Here is a 21,076-nt window from a genome sequence, read left to right as displayed (position 1 = left end):
TTTGGTTCACAGGCCACTGATGTTGTGGGAGCCCTATTGATCTGCAGTAGAATAGAATCACTCTTAAAATGTAATCCTGCGTACCGGACTTTCCAGCTTCATGATCAGCAAGTTGGAACACAGTAGTAAGGCCCGGTTGACCGCTGAAAGCTCTCACATTGCTGCGATTGTTGACTCCACTTTGCTGCTAAATTCGTTCCTTAACCATGAAGCGGAATTGGAGAGAGTAGCAAAAGTGAGGCGGTGTTGAGGATTGATGGTGGTGTGTGTTTGTCATCATGACCATTATACTGATCCATGGGGTATCCCCGTCCAAATAAAGAGGATGGGCAAGAACTTCAAATCTTAAATGCATCTTATCCATAACAGGGTCATGACGATCTTTATATATACTAGGTTCTAATTCAAAAACAGGAGATAACTGAGCAGCAATCCCTTCTTTAGAAATGTCGGCTGCCTTCTACTAGCTCAGCTTTTCTAAAAGGACATGTACTTCCTCCTCAAGGTAAGCACAACGTATCGTTAATGGAAACCGTCTTATAGGGTAACGCTTCCGAAGCTCCTGAATCACTTACAGAGCCTACTTCTTGGAGGTGCTGTTTGGATCAACTGCGAAGTGAATATCCTTCACGAGGCATTCAATCATGTTGATGGTGTAAGGGCGCTTAGTCTCGGGATTAAAAGTTTTGTGCCTTACAATGGTGTCAATGTCTCTGAACTGACTAGACAACATTGGTTCCCTCTTCTGAAGTTCCCCCTTCTTTAACATCTCTAAGCATGTATTGGAGTGATCATCAGTACCAAAAGCAACATTTGTATCCTTAGACTCAGCAAGAACACTCTTAGAAACATTTTTTGTAACACGGTATCAAAAGGGAGATATTTCTAATGAACATCCAGCTCCTGCAGGCAACAGTTGTTTGACCAAGTTAGTGAGAAATTCTGCTGATGCTAGCGGCAATGTCTTAGTTAATTGTAGTTCTGGAAGTGTTGCACCTGGCCAACAACTCACTGTGTCAAGTCCTATGAGAACAAGTGTTGAGCGACTGCCGTTGGCACCCTGGAAGATTCCGCAAAACTAAAAGAAAGTGTAGGTCACTATAAGAATTCTGAATTTGATTTTGAAAGCAATGCGGCCTACTTTAGTGTTGGTTTGAAGTTTCTGCACTGAGGATCTTTGAAATTTGTCACAATGAGATTAGCAAGTACGGGGAGATGAGTCAAATGCAAATTTCTGCCATAGCAGCCAAACTTTTCAAGTCATGTGCCATGAATATGAAAGTCATCAAGAAACAGCAGCAACTGATTTGGCATATAAATGCATGGAGGTGGCATACATGAGAGTGGTTTACTGTGAACATTTTAGTACAAACCGAGATCGGTGTGAGTTGCAATCAACTCTTCAAGTGGTTTCTCAAGGTGAATGTCCTTCATCTTCAGCATCTGATGTTGATAACTTAAACAATTAAGTGGCAATGGATAAGGCTACTTTGCCGAAGGTTACTAATGCTCATGCTGCCGGTAACCACGTCATATCTGTTCGAACTCGTCTGAGTTTGGCCAGGCTTCTCGATTTTACTCAGGATATAAATTTGCTATGGAGGCTGATACAAAAGGTCACATCACTTTCTCTGCGGCCCATGCAACGATGGAAGAAACACATAATAGGGACTGTATAACTTCAATTTAGAGGGTTATTTATTTCAGCTTCCAGGATGTAGATGAGCCTGTACGCGTGGTACAAAATGCAACAAAAGTAATAAATGTTGCTGCTATCTTTAATGGAGAACCGGAGCTCTGGGAAAATGCAATATAAACATGATTGTACGACCCCAGTTTTGACCCTAAGACCCCTCATGCAATTTCATCATATGCACTAGCATTGGGATCACACATTGGCATCCTCCTTACCCCTCTTTCATTGGGTTTGTTTTGGGAGAGATCACCAAGTACCATGTGATTGTATCATACTTGTATATTATCATTTCACTAACCAAAAAACAAAAATATGTCTTTGTTATTTGCCTAACTCTTTTGTAGGAAGGGCATGATCACCATTGATCTATCAAGTTCACATCTAGGGTTTAAGGCCCTCATAGCTAAGAGCACAACCAAGAAATGATCCATAATGTCTCTAAGCATCATATATGAGTCCCAATGATATTTGCATGTTATTTTGATCAAGATTTCTTCAAGAGTTTGAAGTTGGTTTGCCTTGGAAACCCTAGTTTGTCCGGGTATCTTGAGTAACTTCTTCAACAAGCTTCCTTATCAATTGATCCAATTACTCAAGGGGGACTTCAAAATTCATCATATTATGCATATATGATCTACCATGAGCCTAAAAAGTCAATAGAATTGCATGATAGCAAGTTGGTTGATGGTGGTTGGCCAGATGAATTCATCTAATCAAAACTGAGTCTCCCTAGACCCTATCTCCTACAATTTTCATCATATGAAAATGATTCCAAGAGAAAAGTTACTTTAAATGACATTCCAAACAACTTTCATGTTAAGGTCTAGAGCTAATTTTTCTTGGAAAGTCATTTCCTATGTTGAAACATTATAGGTCATTTTGTCTAAACCCTAATTTGAAAGTCAACTTCCCAAGGTCATAACTTGCTCAATTTTTATGAGATCAAATATTTTCAAGTTGCAGAATCAAATTAAAGATGTATACTTCAACTTTTATGTTTGGAGTGAGAGTTAAATCAACTTTTATGAGCATGTGATATGAGGATACATTATAGGTCATTTTGGACCAATACCATTCAACAAGTGATTTTCCTCAACTTCAAAAATGCATAACTCTTTCATTCTAAATCCAAATGATGTCAAATTGGTGACCATTTTGAAGGTATTTAAAAGAGATACAACTTTTATGAATACACTTTTCTTATTTGGAGCTCACATAAAACGTTTAGTAAGGTGGAACATTGAAGTATATGACTTAACACTTAGAAAATTTTCCAACATGTTAAAATTTCCAAACTTCCACCTCAAAATTCACCGTGATACAAGTTCCAAACGGAAACATGTTCAACGTAAGAGTTGTTCCTCTTGATTTAATCTTTCCAAAGAGTCCTAATTCATTAATTTTGGATCAAGTTTGTTAGGGTTGCGCATGGTGTTAACAGGCATGCATCAATTGGCAAAATCAAAACTTCAAATGATCATTTCACATTGCCTTGCCAATCAAGCTTGATTCAGACCTCATTTCAGTTGGTTTTGGACCTTAGTGCATTTCTTCATGGGCCTGTATACACCCATGCAAGCTTGAACATGACATTGCCAAATTTGGAAGAAATTGTAAGTGTGCAAATAACACATTAATTTGCTATAAATAGAGACCCTCTTAGCTCATTTCAAAGGATCCTTGCGTGCCAGCTTTGTCTCCACTCTTCAAACCCTCATAACTCAAAGGAAAACCTGATAATTTTCACTTGAAAATTGAGTTTGAATCTCACTGTTTGGAGATTCAAAAACTCCAGGATCCAAAGCTTCTTACCATTCCTAATCCACTTCTGCAAGCTATTGGAGCAAGATCAAACAAGAATTGAAGCAAGAGAGATCAAGTTCTGCATAACATTGAATGTATTTTCCATATTTTTTCTTCTCTTCGATTCTCACTTAATTCTCATCAACTCTCTTGGATCTTTGGTTGTCTGAAGTCCTACCAATATAGGCAAGAAGATTGAGTTGCTTTGAGGTCAAATCGAAGCAACTCAGTTGACTCACCTCAAAATTCAACTCCTCATATCTTTCTATATATTTGGAGTTAGTTAAAATTGAGGTCAGATTCGTGTTCTACGCCATTTTTTCTTTCAGATCATATCCTCTTTTTTCATTTATGTCATGGTAATTATTGGACCAGTCTGGCCAAGGTCGCCTGAGAAGACGACCAACACTTTGTTCCGGCAATGATGTGGCGTGGTCCCGAACCATTGATTTCATTTAAAATGTTTTAATCACAAGCGTTGGTTTTGATTACCACTTGTGTGGCGCGCTGACTAAGTTCCATCATGGAACGCGCGTTTGTGGCCACTTGATCTTCCACCTCAATTAATGAGGGAGATCAAGTGGTCCGCGTTTTTTTGTATTTTCTTATTTTCATTTTATTCCTTTGATTTTCATTAATTCATATTAATTTTAATATTGATCCAAAAAATTTGAGAGTTTCACCAAAAAAATTTAAATAAAATCCTCTTTCATATTTTGAATTAAAATTATTTTTTGGATCATTATTAATATTTTTTATGATTTAATTAATTTTGTGGTTATTTTTAATTGTTCAAAAATAGTTTTAAGTTTCCAAAAATTCTGAAAAATTTTCTCCAATGTCCTTTGACCTTGTTTGACCTATGATAAATCTCATGGCCATTTCTTTGGTGTTTTGATGTGGTTTTAGGAATTTGACCAACCATATTTAAATTAATGTATCATTTTTAGTATTTTTAATTGTTTAAATGCCAAAATAATTGTGTTGAGCCTTTTTGATTGACTTGTGTTGTTGGGCCTTGGTCAAGGTTGATTTGACTTTGCTAGGTTAAGATCATTGGATTTAGGGGATTGATGGAATGTACATTCCATCTCCCAAAATGAATGAATGATCTTAGTTTGGTAAAAGTCCTCCTTTGTCCAATTTGAGTTTGATCTATGGTCCCTCCCTCTTCATCTCATTCCCCTTCTTTATGCATTCTTGTCATAGACCTATGATATCTCTACATCCTAAGGCTAGTTGATTACAAAATTAACATAAGTATGAATAAGATTAGGCCACCACTTTTGCTTTTCTGTGTGGTATCTTTCATGAGCATAGTCCATTATACTATGTCTCTAACATGCATTAACACCAAAATTATATTGCCCGTCCTCAAATAGTTGTGACTTCTACATAAGTCCAATTACGATTGCTTAACATAGTGCTAAACTTTGACACAAAAAGGCATAGCATTCTAGTTAGTGAGATTGTAAGTCTCCCCTCTTTCATGGTATTATGTGGAAACTTGGCCTTTTTTCCTTCCTTTGGAAGATGTCTTAGTTCAAGGATCCATGCTTGTGATAAGTGGCTTGAGTGTTCTCCAAAGAATGACTTAAAAAAAAGCAAAAGCAATACTAACTTATAACTCATTAATAACTAACATTTAGTTTCAAGTCATTTACTTTAGTGCACTTTATTTTTTAAGCCTTATTCATTTGCCACTATTCATACCATTCTAATTGTTTATGTTGATGTCATTTTTACTTTATCCACTTGGACCATATTTGTGTGATATATTTTGTTTGTGTATATTGTGTTTGTTTGTTTGGTCTTTGACCATTAATGTACATAATAAGAACAAAAACCCTAAAAAACATCTTGTGTGGACTGTTGGTTTGATCTGAGACAATTGGACTTAGAATTTAGGCAACACTCCCTATGCAAAGGACTTGGCCAATGCCAACTTTCATGTAACCAAGTGCTTGTAATCTGAAACTTCATCTGATACATCCTTGAAAGATCCATTTGAGTTCATCTGTAACCTGATCATTGTGAAGTTGTTATTGTGAACCTGTGACTTGTAGCATTGAGGAATTCATCTGCTACATGGGAAAATTTGAAGAAGATCATGGAGTTGCTAAGCTTGGATGTGGCCATATTTATTTGATGTCTTGCTTTTCAAGTTGATATTCTATGCATTATTTGTTGCTTGATTCTAATGTCCAAGGGAATTTGGGTTTCTATATGACATTCTTGCCTATTGGACTGCAGCCCAGTAGTCAGATCTTTTCAACTCTCAACTTTTAAATTTTTGCTTAGGATTAGTCTCTTCATCTCCTCCCTATTTCTTTAATTTCAAAATCTCTCCCTCTTGTTTTTAAAATCTTCTTTGCTTGTTCTTGTTTTTCTAAACTTAGACCCTTTGCAAATTAGAAACTTTGGCCTTATGCCATTGCATTTTCAAACTTCTTTTCTTAAATCAAACTTGTAAATAGACTTAACTATACTTGACTTAAAAATTTCAAAAGCCAAAAAAAAAAGAACTAACTGATTCAAACCATTTTTAGGCCTCTGTGCCTTTCAAACTTAATTTTTTGTTAAAAAGTAATACATCCACTTTGAAATTTATACCACGAACTACGAGGTTTTGATCCCTCATTTTTATATTGGTACGTAGGCACAAGTCCGAAGATCTTGTCAAACACAAAAATATAACTAATGAATTCTTTTCTAATCCCCCCATTCTATTTGCTTGTAAACATCATTTGTACAAAATACATATGCACACAAAAAAAGGGCTCCCTAGGAGTACCTAGGACACTTTGGGTGCTAACACCTTCCCTCTATGTAACCAACCCCCTTACCTGTAATCTCTGCCATTTTATTAGTTTTAATTAGAAAACTTCTTATTATTGGGTTTTGTTCGTACTTTTCCCTTTTCCCTTGGAAACAATAAAAGCGCGGTGGCGACTCTTGTTATTTGATGTCTAGCTTATCCATAGCTTGATGATCATGAATTTACCGCTACAATGATGACGATGAGTTAATCTCTAATGCCACTAAGACCAGCACCACTTTTCTCAACAGAGCAAACTTCGCTACCCACATGAGGAAGTCCATATCTAACAGGTCTCCCAATAATGTGTGATTCAAGGGTCGTCGACCTTGACAGAGAGGAACCAACAACAGATGAAAAACTGTGAGAATTTACACTATGGTTCTGAAGTTCGATCAAACCTGGGGTAGAGGCTGATGAACGCAACCTCTCTAAGGACTCGCGACCAACAATGCCAGTTGAATCCCTGATATCATCAGATGCATTGTGACTTGCTGGATTTGTTATTATTCTAACCCATGAATGTATGGTTTTACAAGGTTTATATGGTTCTGATTAGCTTATGGTTTCAGCTACAGGGTTTGGATATTTGGTAAAGGAATGGGATCTGCCTCTTAACAGCTGAAATCAGATCATATTTTATGTACTTTGGAAGACTATCGATCAAATCAGAATTGTAGGGCTCATCTGGATATAAGTTGTTCCAGATTTTTTTCCACTTGGCTGCCAACAATTCCTTGAGCAGTAGAGACAACATCAAAGCTATCACGTACATATCCATAAAGTTCTTCACAGTCAAGTTTGTACTTTACCGGGTTGAGCCTGTGACAGTGCCAAATCCATTCACAGTCGAGAGGAACTACCAAAGGACCTTCTGAAATCCGAGATTCAGAGTACTTGGCAAGAACGGGAAGCCAACAATCATGGTACCTATAGATAGTTCTATCAAGGACAGGACCATCATAGAGATGATGATTTATATCAACATCAGCAAGAAATTCAAGTTGCTTTTTAGCAACGTCAACAAGGTCAACACTTATAGCAATCCTTTGCACTTCATTCCATTCAGCCACATGCTGTGATGATTCCATCTCTCACACACACAGTTTAACCTGATAAGCAATCTCCAAGGAGAAGTTGTATTTCACAGAATTTATGTTTTATTTTTCAGCGGTCTTGGCATCTGGATAGAAGGTGAATTGTAACTCGAATTTCGTTTGAAAGTGTGATGTGAGATCTTGGTTTAGTGTTTGTAAATCTTGTAACTTAGGATTACGGTTTTGAACTGCTTTGAAATTATGAACATATGTGAATTGAAATGTATGGAAAGTTGGACTTGAATGGAAAATTTGAATGTGAGTTTGAAATGAAAGGCTTAACACACATGCTTGTATGGTCTGTGTACTTGGGAGAACGGAATAGATGTGTCATGAAAATGAAAGTGTTAAAATTGTTTTTGAATGGTTTCAAAATGTTTACAGGTGAACATGAATGATAGTTGGTTATGACTTGGAAAATGATATTAGTTACATGGTTGACTTTGGTCAAAGTTGACCAAAAAGTCAACTAATGACCAAAGTCAACGCTTAGTCAAAGTTCTAGTCTTTTGCATTCTTTCGTGTAATGAATCATTGTAATGATTGTGATGATGGAATTGCCATTTGAATGAACTAAGTAAGGGCTAATAGTGATCAGGTGAAATGATCTGACGAAATGAACATGAATGGGACAAATTGAGGGTTATGGGATACACACAAGGAGTAGTGGCCAGGAATCAGGGTTCAAGGATATCATGATCAAATAAGGATTTCAAACTAGGGTTTTTCTTCATCAAGAAGAAACGGTTGAATCTTCAATGTTGAGCTTGTACATAGGCTTCAAGAGATACCTCAAATTAAGGTTTGACTGATTGAGCCACCTTTATCTGCAGAGGAACCCTAGCTCTCACTAGGTGCAAGCATAAGGCTTTGGATCCATGATACATGTCCTCTTGTATTGGACCAAAGACTATGTGGGTGAAATGAATGAACACAAGGATATGCATATGATTAAGGTTAGTGACCTAGATGAACTTTGTGAGAGGTAGGGTGAATTTTTTGGTATGACAACAGATATTCTTCCTCTTTCCTCAAGTGGAATATCCTTGATATGTTTATCCTAACCGATGACGAATATTCTTACTTTGAGTTTATCCTTGATATGTTCATTTTTTGGTGTTCTTCCTAGTAACAGGTAGTTGTAAATCCTAGTTAATCTTCTCTCCCCAGTAGGTCATTCTTACTCAGTAACCGGTAATGAATACACCTCTTTTTCCTCAGTGAGTCATCCTTGATATGTTTACCCTAACCGGTAACGGATGTCCCTCTATCTGAGTGTATTGATATTCTTAACCAGTAACTGATAGTAGATAATACATCTATTTTACTCCTGTGTTAAAGTTCGTTCTTCCCCAATTGAGTTTGAGCACATATTTCCTCAGTGAAGTCGCCATCCCCTGCAGATAACTTTATCCCCAAGACGCGTTTTTGCATTGATTTATTTTCATGGAAAACCTCTTGTTTCTCCATCAGTTATCAAGTCGTAGCCTAGCCTACGCATAGCTTTTTATCCCCTAGAGTCTTTGTCTCCTCAGTATGTTTTTCCTTACGGAATGCATTGTGCTCCTGTGGACTTTCAGTCTCTCCGAATTCTTTTCCTTTGTGACAATATATTCCCCACAAAGATTATTTTAACATTTGTATCATATGTATCATGAGGTCTCTTAGGGACCAAAATTTATTTCTTGATGTTTTTATTTAATTCCATTCTATTGAGTTGATACGAATATTTTAACCTTCACATCCTCAGTTAGAATGTCCTTAAATAGGGGTAGCAGTAAGATCCCAATTTTGACCATAAGATCCCTCATGCTATCTCATCATTTGCATTGGCTTTGGGATCACACCTTGGCTTTCTCCTTACCCATCATTCATTGGGTTTGCATTGGGAGAGATCACCAAACACATTTTATTATATCATGCTTTGTTTTTAGTTGTTTACTAACCGAAATACCAAAAATATTTCTATGTATGTCTTTGCTTCTTTTGTAGGTAGTGTGTGTATCCAGCTATGCCTTCTCAAGCTCATAACTAGGGTTTGAGGCCCTCAATGCAAGGAGATCAATCCAGCAATGGTCCATATTGCTTCAAAGCATCATATATGGATTCCCATGTTCTTCATTTATCATTTTGATCAAGAATTCATCAAGAGTTTGAAGCTAGTTTGCCTTGGAAACCCTAATTCATCTAGGTATCTTGTGTGACTTCCTCAACAAGTTTCTTCAACATTTGGTCAAATATATCAAGGGATACTTAATCATACATCATATTATGCATATATGATCCTCCATGAGTATAAAAGATCAAGATAACTTCAAGTTTGCAAGTTGGTTCAAAGAGGTTGACCAGAGAAAGTCAACTGGTCAAAGCTGGGGTTCCCTAGATCCTATCTCCTACAATTTTTGTCATATGAAAATTAATCCAAGAGAAAAGTTACTCCTTATGACATTACAAACAAATTTCATGTTGACATCAAGAGCTAGTGTTTCTTATAAATTCATTTTTTATGGTGAAACATTATAGGTCATTTTGCTTGTGCCCTAGTTAAGAGGTCAACTTCCAAGGACCATAACTTGCTCAACTTTTATGATATGAAGGTCATCCAAGTTTCATGATCAATTTCAAGATGTCTTATACAACTTTTATTGTTTTAGAAATTTAAAATTAAACTTGCAATGGCATGTTCCAAGAGGAAACATTATAGGTCATTTTGGGTCATTACCATTGACAAAGCAATTTTTCTCAACTTCTAAAATGCATACCTCCCTCATGGAAAATTCAAATGAGGTCAAATTTATGACTAAAATAAATAGTATTGAAAGAGCTATAACTTTGATGAAGAAACCATTTTCATATGAAACACATGCCAAAAGTTATTCAAGGTGGAAGAAGTGGCCATTTGACTTGGTACTTAGAAATGTTTTCAATTATGTTTGATTTCTCAACCTTCCACCACAAAATTCAGCATGATCCAATATTTAAATGGAAAATTGTTCAACATCAAAGTTGTTCCCCTTGATGTCACCTTTCCAAAAAGTCCAAGATCACTTCATTTGGATAAGATTTGAGGGACTTGCGCATGGTTCCTTTCAGAGGTTTATTTTGGCAAGATTTGATTTCATTTGTCCATTTCATTTTGCAAGCTTACATGTTAATGCTGCAGGATCCATTGTGTACGAATTGGAATGTGATTGCATCATAAATTGGGCCCAAATCATTGCCCATGAATCCATGCAACAAAGTTGCTAAAATCGGCAAAATTTCAAAATGTGTGAAAAGCAACTTGTTAGCCTATTTATACATGACCATTGCGATCAGAATGAGGATCCCTTCTGCCCAAGATTTGAACCCTTGCATCCCTAGCCTCCATTAAAGGATAAACTTGAAGATTTCAATTGAAATGGAGTTTTAATTCTCCTTCTGTTTTGAGATTGAAACTCCAAGAATCCAAGCCTCTCCTTGATCCATTTCACTTTCTGCAGGCTTCTAGAGTCGAGCCAAGGCAAATTGGAAGCAAGATCAAGCTGAATTGAAGCTACCCGAAGGTGATTTTTCTTAAAATTATCCTCTTCGATTCTCCCTCATTTCTCAACTATTTTGCTTGATTATTGGTTGTCTGAAGTCCTACCAATGTAGGAAATAAGATTGAGTTGCTTTGAGGTCACATCGAAGTAACTCAGATCATGAACCTCAAATTTAAAATCCATGTATCTTTCAATATACTTGGAATTAGATGAAATAGAGGTCAGATTCGAGCTCCTAAGAATTTTTCCTTTAAAACCATCTCCATACTTTTTATTTTGGTGAAGGTTGGTCGTGGACCAGTCCGGTGAGGTCCACCGGAGAAGAAGACTGGAGTTAGGGCTCCGGTGGTGCGTTGACACCTTCCCAACCTTCTGATTTGTTTCAAACATTTTAATCACAATCTTTGGTTTAGAGTACCATGTGTATGGTGCGTTGACTGAAGCGCGTCGTGGATAGTACACGCTTGGCCATCAGATCTGCCACCTCAATTAATAAGGGAGATCTGATGGCCCTTATTTTTTTTTTTGTATTTTCCGAATTTCCATTTAATTGCCTTATTTTATTTAATTCATAGAAATTTTATTTTTAATCCAAAAAATATGGGACTTTCACCAAAAATCTTTAAATGTTTTTCTCTTCCATATTCTGAATTAAAATTATTTTTTGGATTAACTTTGGTATTTTTCATGAATTAAATGTTTTTTTGCATATTTTTAATTGCTTAAAAATACTTCTAACTTTCTAAAAATTGTGAAATTTTTTGTATAAGGTCCTTTTACGTAGGATAAATCCATTGGCCATTTATTTGGTGTTTTGAAGGAATTTGAGGTTTTGTCCAAATTAAAATGTATTTTAATTCATTTTTAATGTGATTTTTAATTGATTAAATGTTTAAAATTATGTTGGGCCACTTTTATCGTCTTGTGATGTTTGACTTTCTGTTTGAGCCTTGGTCATGGTTGATTTGACTTTTGCTTGATCAAAACCATTGGATTTAGGGGATTGATGAAATGTACATTTCATCTCCCAAAATGAATGAATGGTATTGATCAGATGAAATTCCTCTCATGATCAATTTTTGTTTCTATTTCCCCCTCCCTCTCCATCTTCATCCCAATTCTTCCCCATTCCCTCATTTGACCAATGAAATCTCTAATGTTTAAATGCTAATTGATTCATCAATGACCTTGTGTCAGATGAATCAATACAAGTCTGACTGAGATAGGTCCCTTCCATTTTCTTTTAGTGTGTGGTATGTTTTAGGAGTTTGGTTCTTTGTACCAAATCTCTAACATGCATTAACACCTATATTTTATTTCCTGGCCTCAGATAGTTGTGACTTCTACATAAGTTCAATTACGATTGCTTAACATAGAGCTAAATTTGACCCTCAAAGCATAGAATTCTAGTAAGTGAGATTGTAAGTCTCCCATTCTTCATGGTATTGTATGAAGACTTGACCTTTTTTCCTTTCATGAGAGCTAGTGGCATACTTGTTGAATTATCCAAGTTTGAGCCCTTCTCATGGAGGATGTCTTGGTTCAAGGATTCATACTTGTGAATGAATGGTTGGGTGTTCTCGAAAGAATGATTTAATCAATTAAAACTCAACACTAACATTTGACTAACCTTTTACTAGCTCTTATTCATTATGCTTTTACTTTCAAGTCATTTACTTTATGCAATTTAAATTTCAGTCATTTGTCATTCATTGCCTTTTAGATTTCATGCAACTTGTTTATGTTTAAGTCCCTTTTTTTACTTTGCTGATTGAGCCATGACTTGTGATTGTACATATTTGTTTGTGGGTTTTGATTTTATTTGTGGTCTTAGGATCATAAAACACATAATAACAAAAAAAAACCCTAAAAAAAATTTGGTGGACTGTTGGGACTTGATCTGAACTTTTGGAATTAGAACTAGGCAACATTCCCTGTGCTAAAGGACTTGGCCAATGCCAACATCTGAGATTGAGCTATCTTTGACAGTGACTTTCATCTGATGCAAGACCTTGTATCTCTTTGATTCATCCTCTACTTTGTCTCTGTGCTTAATTGTTATTTTGTTATTGCATATGTCTGATGTTTTATTCTGAGTTTATCAAGGAATATTTCATCAGCTACATTGGAAGACAATGAAGACTGCTAGCTATTGGAAGACTTGCTTGGACATGGCTATCTTTATTTGATGCCTTGATCTTTATGATGTCTGGATATTGCTCATTGCTTATTGCTTATTGCTTGATCAAAGTCCAAAGGAAAATGGGTTTCTATATGACATTCTTGTCTGTTGGATTGCATCCCGTTGGTCAGATCTTTTCAACTCTGAACTTTTAATTTTTGCTTAGGATAGTCTCTTCATCTCCTGCCACTTATTTAATTTCAAAATCTCTCCCTCTTTTCAAAAACCTTCTTTGCTTGTGATTTCAAACTTAGACATGTTTTAGTGATTAGAAACTTTGACCTTATGTCAATGAATTTTAAAATCTTTTCTTAATCAAATTTGTAAATACACTTAACCATATTGACTTAAATTTCAAAAGACAAAAAGAACTAACAACCTCATTCAAATCTTTGGCCTTTTATGCCCTTTTACTTAAACTTTTTTGTTAAAATCAATTCACCAACCTCTTTGAAATTTTTACCATGAACTACGAGGTTTTGATCCCTCATTTTTATGTTGGTACGTAGGCTTAAGACCAAAGGTCTTGTCAAACACAAAAAATATAATCAATGAATTATTTTCTCATCCTCACACTCTATATTTTATCAAACATCATTTTAACCAAAAACATATGCACATAAAAAAGGGCTCCCTAGGACACTTTGGAGCTAACATATTCCCTTTCTATAACCAACCTCTTACCTGTAATCTCTGGCATTTTATTAGTTTTGATTTGAAAACTTCTTATCTTTGAGTTTTGTTCGTACTTTTCCCTTTTCCTTTGGAAACAATAAAAGCGCGGTGGCGACTCTGGTTTTATTAACGTCAAGTTTATCCATAGCTTGATGGTCATGAATTTACCACTACAGAAAGGTATCTCAAATATTCTTCCAAACTGATCTGCATGGATGTTGATTTCAATTCCTTTTACAATTGACTCTAAAAATGTTCCTACAATCGTTAAACTCAAGTAGAATTATTTCACAAGATTTGGAAACATTCGATCATGCACCTTAGTGATGAACTCTCTCAACGATCCTTGACAGATATGGATGTATGGTTTGTAGCTTCCGAGGAAGCTTTCCTCCATAAAATATGGTCGAAACACTCTTAGATTAGTCATCCTTTTTATTTCTTGAGTTCTTGATATTATGACCACCATAAAAAGTCTTCTTGAAGAGGTGTCTTCGGATTGAGGACATTTTGATGAGACCATGATGATACTTACGACAAGGTGATAAGAACAAGAGAAAAGTATGAGATGCAAGAGAAGAGAAAAGAGGGTTACCTATTTATAGCAGAGCTGAAGTTATATTGACTTATCTCGAACCAAGCTAAAGTTTTGAACTAGTTATCCTCAAAACTGAACTGAGGTTTTATAAAGGGTTGACCATGAACCGAACCGAGATTTTACACCAGGCTCATCTTGAACCAGTTGAGCTTTTATACTAGCCTGAGCTCACATAACTGATATGAAGATTTTTCTCTAATTATTCTTCATGAACCCAAATGGAGAGCTTTTCCTCAAATGGATAAACTCACGAATCAAACAGAGACTTAACATTAATCCTCCAAAAAGATACTTTAACATGTTTAACTCAAAACCCAAATAAATACTTGCTAAGGAAGAAAGATTCACTCAAGAGGAAAACAAACTCTTGGTGAACTTATAATATTACCCCTTCCATAACAATTTCCTCATTTAAACACATGAACCTTTCTCAAAGTGCTATAGCCAAATTTATGTGATAGAAAAAAGAAATATTTTAGAGAGAGAATGAGAGAGAGGAATGCGAAATATCTCATGTTTCTAGATGTGAAAAACTAAAAGGGAAGACCTGTATTTATAAGGCAAATAATGGTTCTAAGAAGGAGATGATCCATGTGCAAAATTGATAGCCTAATCGATTAGATCCTAAAGCTGATAAATTAGGTATCAAAAACAATTGATTGTTTGAGCCCAATTAATTTTTTTTGATAGAGAGTCATTACCATACATTAAGAAACTGTCATAATCGATTATAGACTCATTTTCACCTATCTAATCTATTAAGTAGTTGGTCTAATCGATTAGACATTTCAAAAACTTGTCCTGATTATTTTGAGAATTTCCATTTCATCTTCTTAGACTCCAAAATATTTTTAGGCGATTTTATTTGAGAAATATAGGCTTTAAAAATAGTTTTTAGTGAGTCTGTGATTTAGCTATATTACTTTACCAAAACGGCCTTGTGTATTTTACAAAATACTGATCACTCAGATACAATTAGGCAAGTTTTCATACTTCCTCTCTTTTACACTCTGAAGCTTCAAGTCTCTTGTCGGATACACCAAACATATGAGCACTTCACTTGAATCTTCTTGTAGTTGAGGCTTGAGATATCTTGAAGTCATATGTGATCATTAGAGAGTATCAATGGTTATCATCAAATCCTAAATCTTCAGACTTATTATGAGGAATGACATGATTAACCATCTTATGCATCCTTAACGGCTTGAACGAACTTCAACATTTACTTATCTTCAAGTGTTGTTGTCATCATAATCATTTAAAGATTATTACATCTTCCTGAGTTGCCATAAGTAAAAACATGTTATTATCTGGGTTAGGCATATTTGCTTATCTATAAGCTTTGATCACTTCCTAATCAAACTTGCAAGCTAATAATTTTCCAGTTACTTAACCCTTAAGAAACTATTGGGTGTAGTGTACAATAGCTATAGTGGAAGCAACCACTTGTGTATATAATTGATCATTCTAATTGATCCAAATTAATGAAAATTTATTCCATTATCATGTTCATTTTGGTTTCTTAATAATAAATAATATAATAATTACAAGAGTAATTTTTTAAGATAAAATTTGAAATTTGAATCGTTGAGTAATAGGACAATATAATATATTTTTTTATTTAAAATTTTGAAATTAATAAAATTGTATTTATTTACTGTAGAATTAAAATTCTTTTGTGAAAGAATTAATTACCGTTAAAAAAGTATTGTAGTAATACACATAGACAAATATAGTTGAAAATAGAAAAAAAAAGCAAAAGAAAAAATAGTTAAAAATCACAATAAAACGTTTGTTTAGATGTTGTTTAGATATGAAAATATAATAATAATAAAAGTTAAATATATTATGTCAGATCCTATTTTTCCATCTTAATAAAAAATACTATTCTTTTCCTCTGATTTTTTTTACTAAAAATAAGAGTTTACTATACTTAATCTAAATTTAAATAAAATATATTTAACTTTAACTTTATATTTATGATAAAACAAAGTAATTTCTATTAATAGAACTAATCAAATAAAATAAATAGTTAATTAGTTGAAAATGGTCAAAACCTTTGTTTAGACCTTAAAATCTAATATTAATAGAAATAATATATATTTGCCTATTTTTTCATCTTAATTCAAAATATACTATTTTTCTTTAAAAAATAAATATCAAATGTATTTGAACTAAATTAGACAAAAATACATTTCTCTTATTATAAATTTAATGGAGGTGCATTTACTGTATAATTTTTTTTTACAATGTCATTTAAATTTGATAGAGTAAATGATCATGTAAAATTAATTTACCGTATCATCCCATTTCTCTCTTATTATTTAAGACAAGCTAAAGTAAATTATACTATTAATTGTGATTAAATTAAAAAAAAATTAGTTGAGAATGGTTAACTTAAAAGATAGGAAAAGGAAAAATACACATAAAAAGAAAAGAAAAAAACGTGTTATTCACCCAAGCGTTGATCTAGAAGTAATCTTTTAGCGAAGAAAAGAAAATTATGGCCTATAGAATGGATTACTCACTTACTTGGTTATTTTAATTTTCGAACGACTAATGATGGTGACGCAATCTCTCACACTGTCTTAACTCCTATATAAATTGCGACGCGTCTTCTTTCAATTCTCATCCTCTGATTTCTTCTACTCCTTCCCCTCAGATCTCTCTCCCTCCTTTCGTTCTCAACCTCTCCTTAACTAAGGTAACTCAACGTTTCTTCGTATAATTTCGCTTCTTCCTTCTTCTTTTTCTCTCTGATTTGCTTCTCTAGTTTGCGAGTGAGTTTTTTCTCTCTTTCGAGGTTGCATTCTGGTTTCCGTTTCTGCTTTTCTTTCGTTCGTAACTTTAGTTCATTGATCACATTATATGTTCTAATTATTTTTTGTTTTTGTCTGTGATTCGGTTGAATTGTTAATGGATGGATCTGTTGTTTTGGCTTTATTGAATGATTTGTCTTTAGATCTGATATTTGATTATATAATAACGTGATTTCGAATATTTGTAATTTCTCACTGTTTTTTTGTTTTTGTGTCTGCATGTGAAGAAACAGAGAATGATGATTCAGTTGAACGTTTTGATGGTTTTAATTTAATCATTTTGTAATTTATTCAAGTAGTATCCTCTGGATCTGTGAGAATTTTTTTCATGGAAATTACAGATCTCGTTCTCAATGTGATTGTATTTATATATGATTTATGAAGCATAGACAGGGCACCGACATTGACATGTAGACAAAAAAAAAATATATATATATAAAACTTAATTACACCTGTCGGTGTCCATTACATAGGTTTGTTTTTCAGAGATGTCGGTGCATATGATTTAGATCTTATAATTTGGTTTAGAAAAAGTTGTGCGATGATTTTGAGTTTTGATTGTTTTGGTTATAACAGGTTGCTAAGAAAAAATGGTGAAGATTTGCTGTATTGGAGCTGGCTATGTTGGTGGTCCAACAATGGCTGTGATTGCTTTGAAGTGTCCTGAGATTGAGGTAGCTGTGGTGGACATTGCGGCGCCGAGAATCAATGCTTGGAACAGTGAGCATCTACCAATATATGAGCCTGGTCTTGATGATGTGGTGAAGGAGTGCAGAGGAAGGAACCTTTTCTTCAGCACTGATGTTGAGAAGCATGTTGCTGAGGCTGATATCGTCTTTGTTTCGGTGAATACTCCTACAAAGACTCAAGGTCTTGGAGCTGGCAAAGCAGCTGATCTTACTTACTGGGAGAGTGCTGCTAGGATGATTGCTGATGTTTCAAAATCTGATAAAATTGTTGTTGAGAAGTCGACTGTTCCGGTTAAGACAGCCGAGGCAATTGAGAGGATTTTGACTCACAATAGGAAGGGTATTAATTTCACAATTTTGTCTAACCCTGAGTTTCTTGCAGAGGGTACAGCTATCAAAGATTTGTATAATCCGGATCGTGTTCTTATCGGAGGTAGGGAAACTCCTGAAGGTCAAAAGGCTATCCATACTTTGAGAGATGTTTATGCTCATTGGGTCCCTTTGGATCGAATCCTTTGCACCAATTTGTGGTCTGCTGAACTCTCGAAGCTTGCCGCCAATGCTTTTTTGGCACAGAGAATCTCCTCTGTGAACGCCATGTCCGCGCTATGCGAGGCAACCGGTGCTGATGTTGCTCAGGTTTCTCACTCGATCGGAACTGATTCGAGAGTTGGACCGAAGTTCTTGAATGCTAGTGTTGGTTTTGGTGGATCGTGCTTTCAGAAGGATATTCTGAACTTGGTCTATATCTGCGAGTGCAATGGCCTTCCCGAGGTTGCTAACTACTGGAAACAGGTCATTAAGGTGAATGACTACCAGAAATCTCGATTCGTGAACCGGGTTGTTTCTTCCATGTTCAACACGGTGTCAGGAAAAAAGATTGCTGTTTTGGGATTTGCTTTCAAGAAGGACACCGGCGACACTAGGGAAACTCCTGCGATCGATGTGTGCAAGGGTTTATTGGGAGACAAGGCTAAATTGAGCATATATGATCCTCAAGTTTCTGAAGAGCAAATCTTGAAGGATTTGGCAATGAAGAAATTTGATTGGGATCACCCTGCTCATCTTCAACCAACAAGCCCAACAACTTCCAACAAACAAGTTTCTGTGGTTTGGGACGCGTATGAGGCGTTGAAGGACTCACATGGTATTTGCATTATGACCGAATGGGACGAGTTCAAGAACCTTGATTACCAAAGAGTTTTCGACAACATGCAGAAGCCTGCATTTATCTTTGATGGAAGGAATGTTGTGGATGTTAAAAAGCTGAGGGAAATTGGTTTCATTGTTTATTCCATTGGAAAACCACTAGATGCTTGGCTCAAGGACATGCCTGCAGTGGCTTAAACAAGAGAAAAATCACAAGATGGATTTGCATTTAGGGATGAATTTGTTGGTATTTTTCAGAAAGGAAGATGCATTGCTATTATTCTTATAGTTTAGATATATTTCTGTTGCTGTTATTTTCTTTCTTTCATGTTACTTTGATTTTGATGAGATTTTGGTGGCAAGTTAGAGCTAAAGCCCAAATATTACTATTGTCTCTTTAGCTAACTAAATATCCTTATTTTTCGACATGGTTTAATGTAATAAATTGATGGTGAAGGAAATTTTATAAATGAATATCATTTCTTTTAGTTGTGTTTGTTTTCTTATTTTTATGTAGGATGCAATATTTTTTTATTCTGTCACACTACCTTCCAACCATTATTCAGGTGCTCTTGCTTTGAAAGAGTAGTATAAATTAATCAGTTATCAGTTGATACGATTAATTTATTAAAAACATTCGATGTTGCTTTTGAATCATCTCAAAGATGATAGAGAAAATAATATATTTTAGTGAAACTTCTCCTAATCGCTAGTCCTTCTGTCTCATTTGAAGAATATGGATAATGAATAGGGGTATAGTAGTGAAAAAATAATAATAAATATTATATTGGTAATGTAAATGGATAATTATTTTGATACAACGAAAAAGTATAGATGAGACATTTTTTATGAAAACAAATGGAGTGGTACTTCTCTCTTGTCCTATAGCATTCTAGCATAATTGATCGTAGCTTGGTGTTGAAAGGATTTGATTGTTTTGGTTGGACGTGCAAAGCGTCTTCGACAATATCTCTGGATTTTGAAAGTGTATTCGGTGTTGAGGGAATTTGATTGTTTTAGTTGGATGTGCAAAGCGTCTTTGACAATACTTCTAAAATCTTTAGATGCGCAAGGCACCAAGTGGATTTGATTGCTTTAGTCAAATGTGCCAAGCATCTCCGACAACACCCCTGAAATATGGAGTCGACTGCCAACTGCATTGGTTGTATCCCAATTTATCCGGGTGACTTGATGGTTGCTTGATATGTAGGATTGGGTCCTTGGCTTGGGAGACGTCTGGTCTCTGATGGATGCGTCTGACTCTGCTTCCCAGGGTCGGGTTGGACCGACATCTTTGGACTAGGATCTCCTTCGAGATGTCATGGATGAACGACTATCTGATCGAGTGCCGAGGAGATTCTGATTGGAATGTGTGATGGTAAAGCTCATTGATGCCCTTCTAGCTTTGTCTCGTGCAAAACCTTCTAGGTAGTTATACCTGACATGCCTCGACAGATACGTGCCCTCCCTCTTCTTACTTACACCTTAACCGTCACCCCTAGCTTTCCCTTGGTAACAAATTCGGGTGTTAAGGACTTCTCCAGCCGATGGAGAGCAATGTGGCCTTTACTTACTCCATCGAACAGATACCCGACCAATCGCCTAATCTACTGAGTTACCCCATGTTTGGGATTGCCCCTCATCTCGCAACTCTCATATCATTCTGCAGTCCTGGACCTTTGGTGATTGTTCAAGACCGGACTCTGGTCGTTACAATGATGAGACATCCGACGTGAGGCTCTTACGATGATGCGACATCTAGCGCGGACCGGACCCTGTACCATTTGAGTGGAGGAGGTCCAGGATTGTAGCCCGGTTGTTCGATTTTTCCTCTGTGAATCTGATCCTAGATCTGAGGGAGTTTATTAAACGATTTTGTTGAGGGTTCAGGGTCGAGACTTCTGGTCGATTGAAATATCGTAGAACTGGATCCCGATATAAGGATGTCTTTTGGAGTCATCTCTCGGCGGAGCAAGGCTGAGATGAGCCATCGATCAGGATCAGATCAGAATTTGGCAGTCTCCGC

The 21,076-nt window shown here is 35.6% G+C and overlaps 1 protein-coding gene and 1 pseudogene across 1 annotated transcript; one reads left to right on the top strand and one right to left on the bottom strand.

Moving 5' to 3' along the window:
* Positions 1 to 239: 239 nt before the first annotated feature.
* On the bottom strand, positions 240 to 868 carry LOC127123372 (uncharacterized; annotated as a pseudogene).
* Positions 869 to 16,924: 16,056 nt separating this feature from the next.
* LOC127119642 (UDP-glucose 6-dehydrogenase 4) lies at positions 16,925 to 19,538 on the top strand. The gene is made up of 2 exons (XM_051049914.1): positions 16,925 to 17,097; positions 17,789 to 19,538. The coding sequence occupies exon 2, from the start codon at positions 17,803 to 17,805 to the stop codon at positions 19,246 to 19,248; it is 1,446 nt and encodes a 481-aa protein (XP_050905871.1). The 5' UTR covers positions 16,925 to 17,097; positions 17,789 to 17,802; the 3' UTR covers positions 19,249 to 19,538.
* Positions 19,539 to 21,076: the final 1,538 nt, after the last annotated feature.

This window comes from Lathyrus oleraceus, chromosome 2, assembly GCF_024323335.1.
Source record: "Lathyrus oleraceus cultivar Zhongwan6 chromosome 2, CAAS_Psat_ZW6_1.0, whole genome shotgun sequence".
NCBI lineage: Eukaryota > Viridiplantae > Streptophyta > Magnoliopsida > Fabales > Fabaceae > Lathyrus > Lathyrus oleraceus.
Note: the sequence above shows the minus strand (reverse complement) of the source record. Positions and strands in the feature narration are given on the sequence as shown.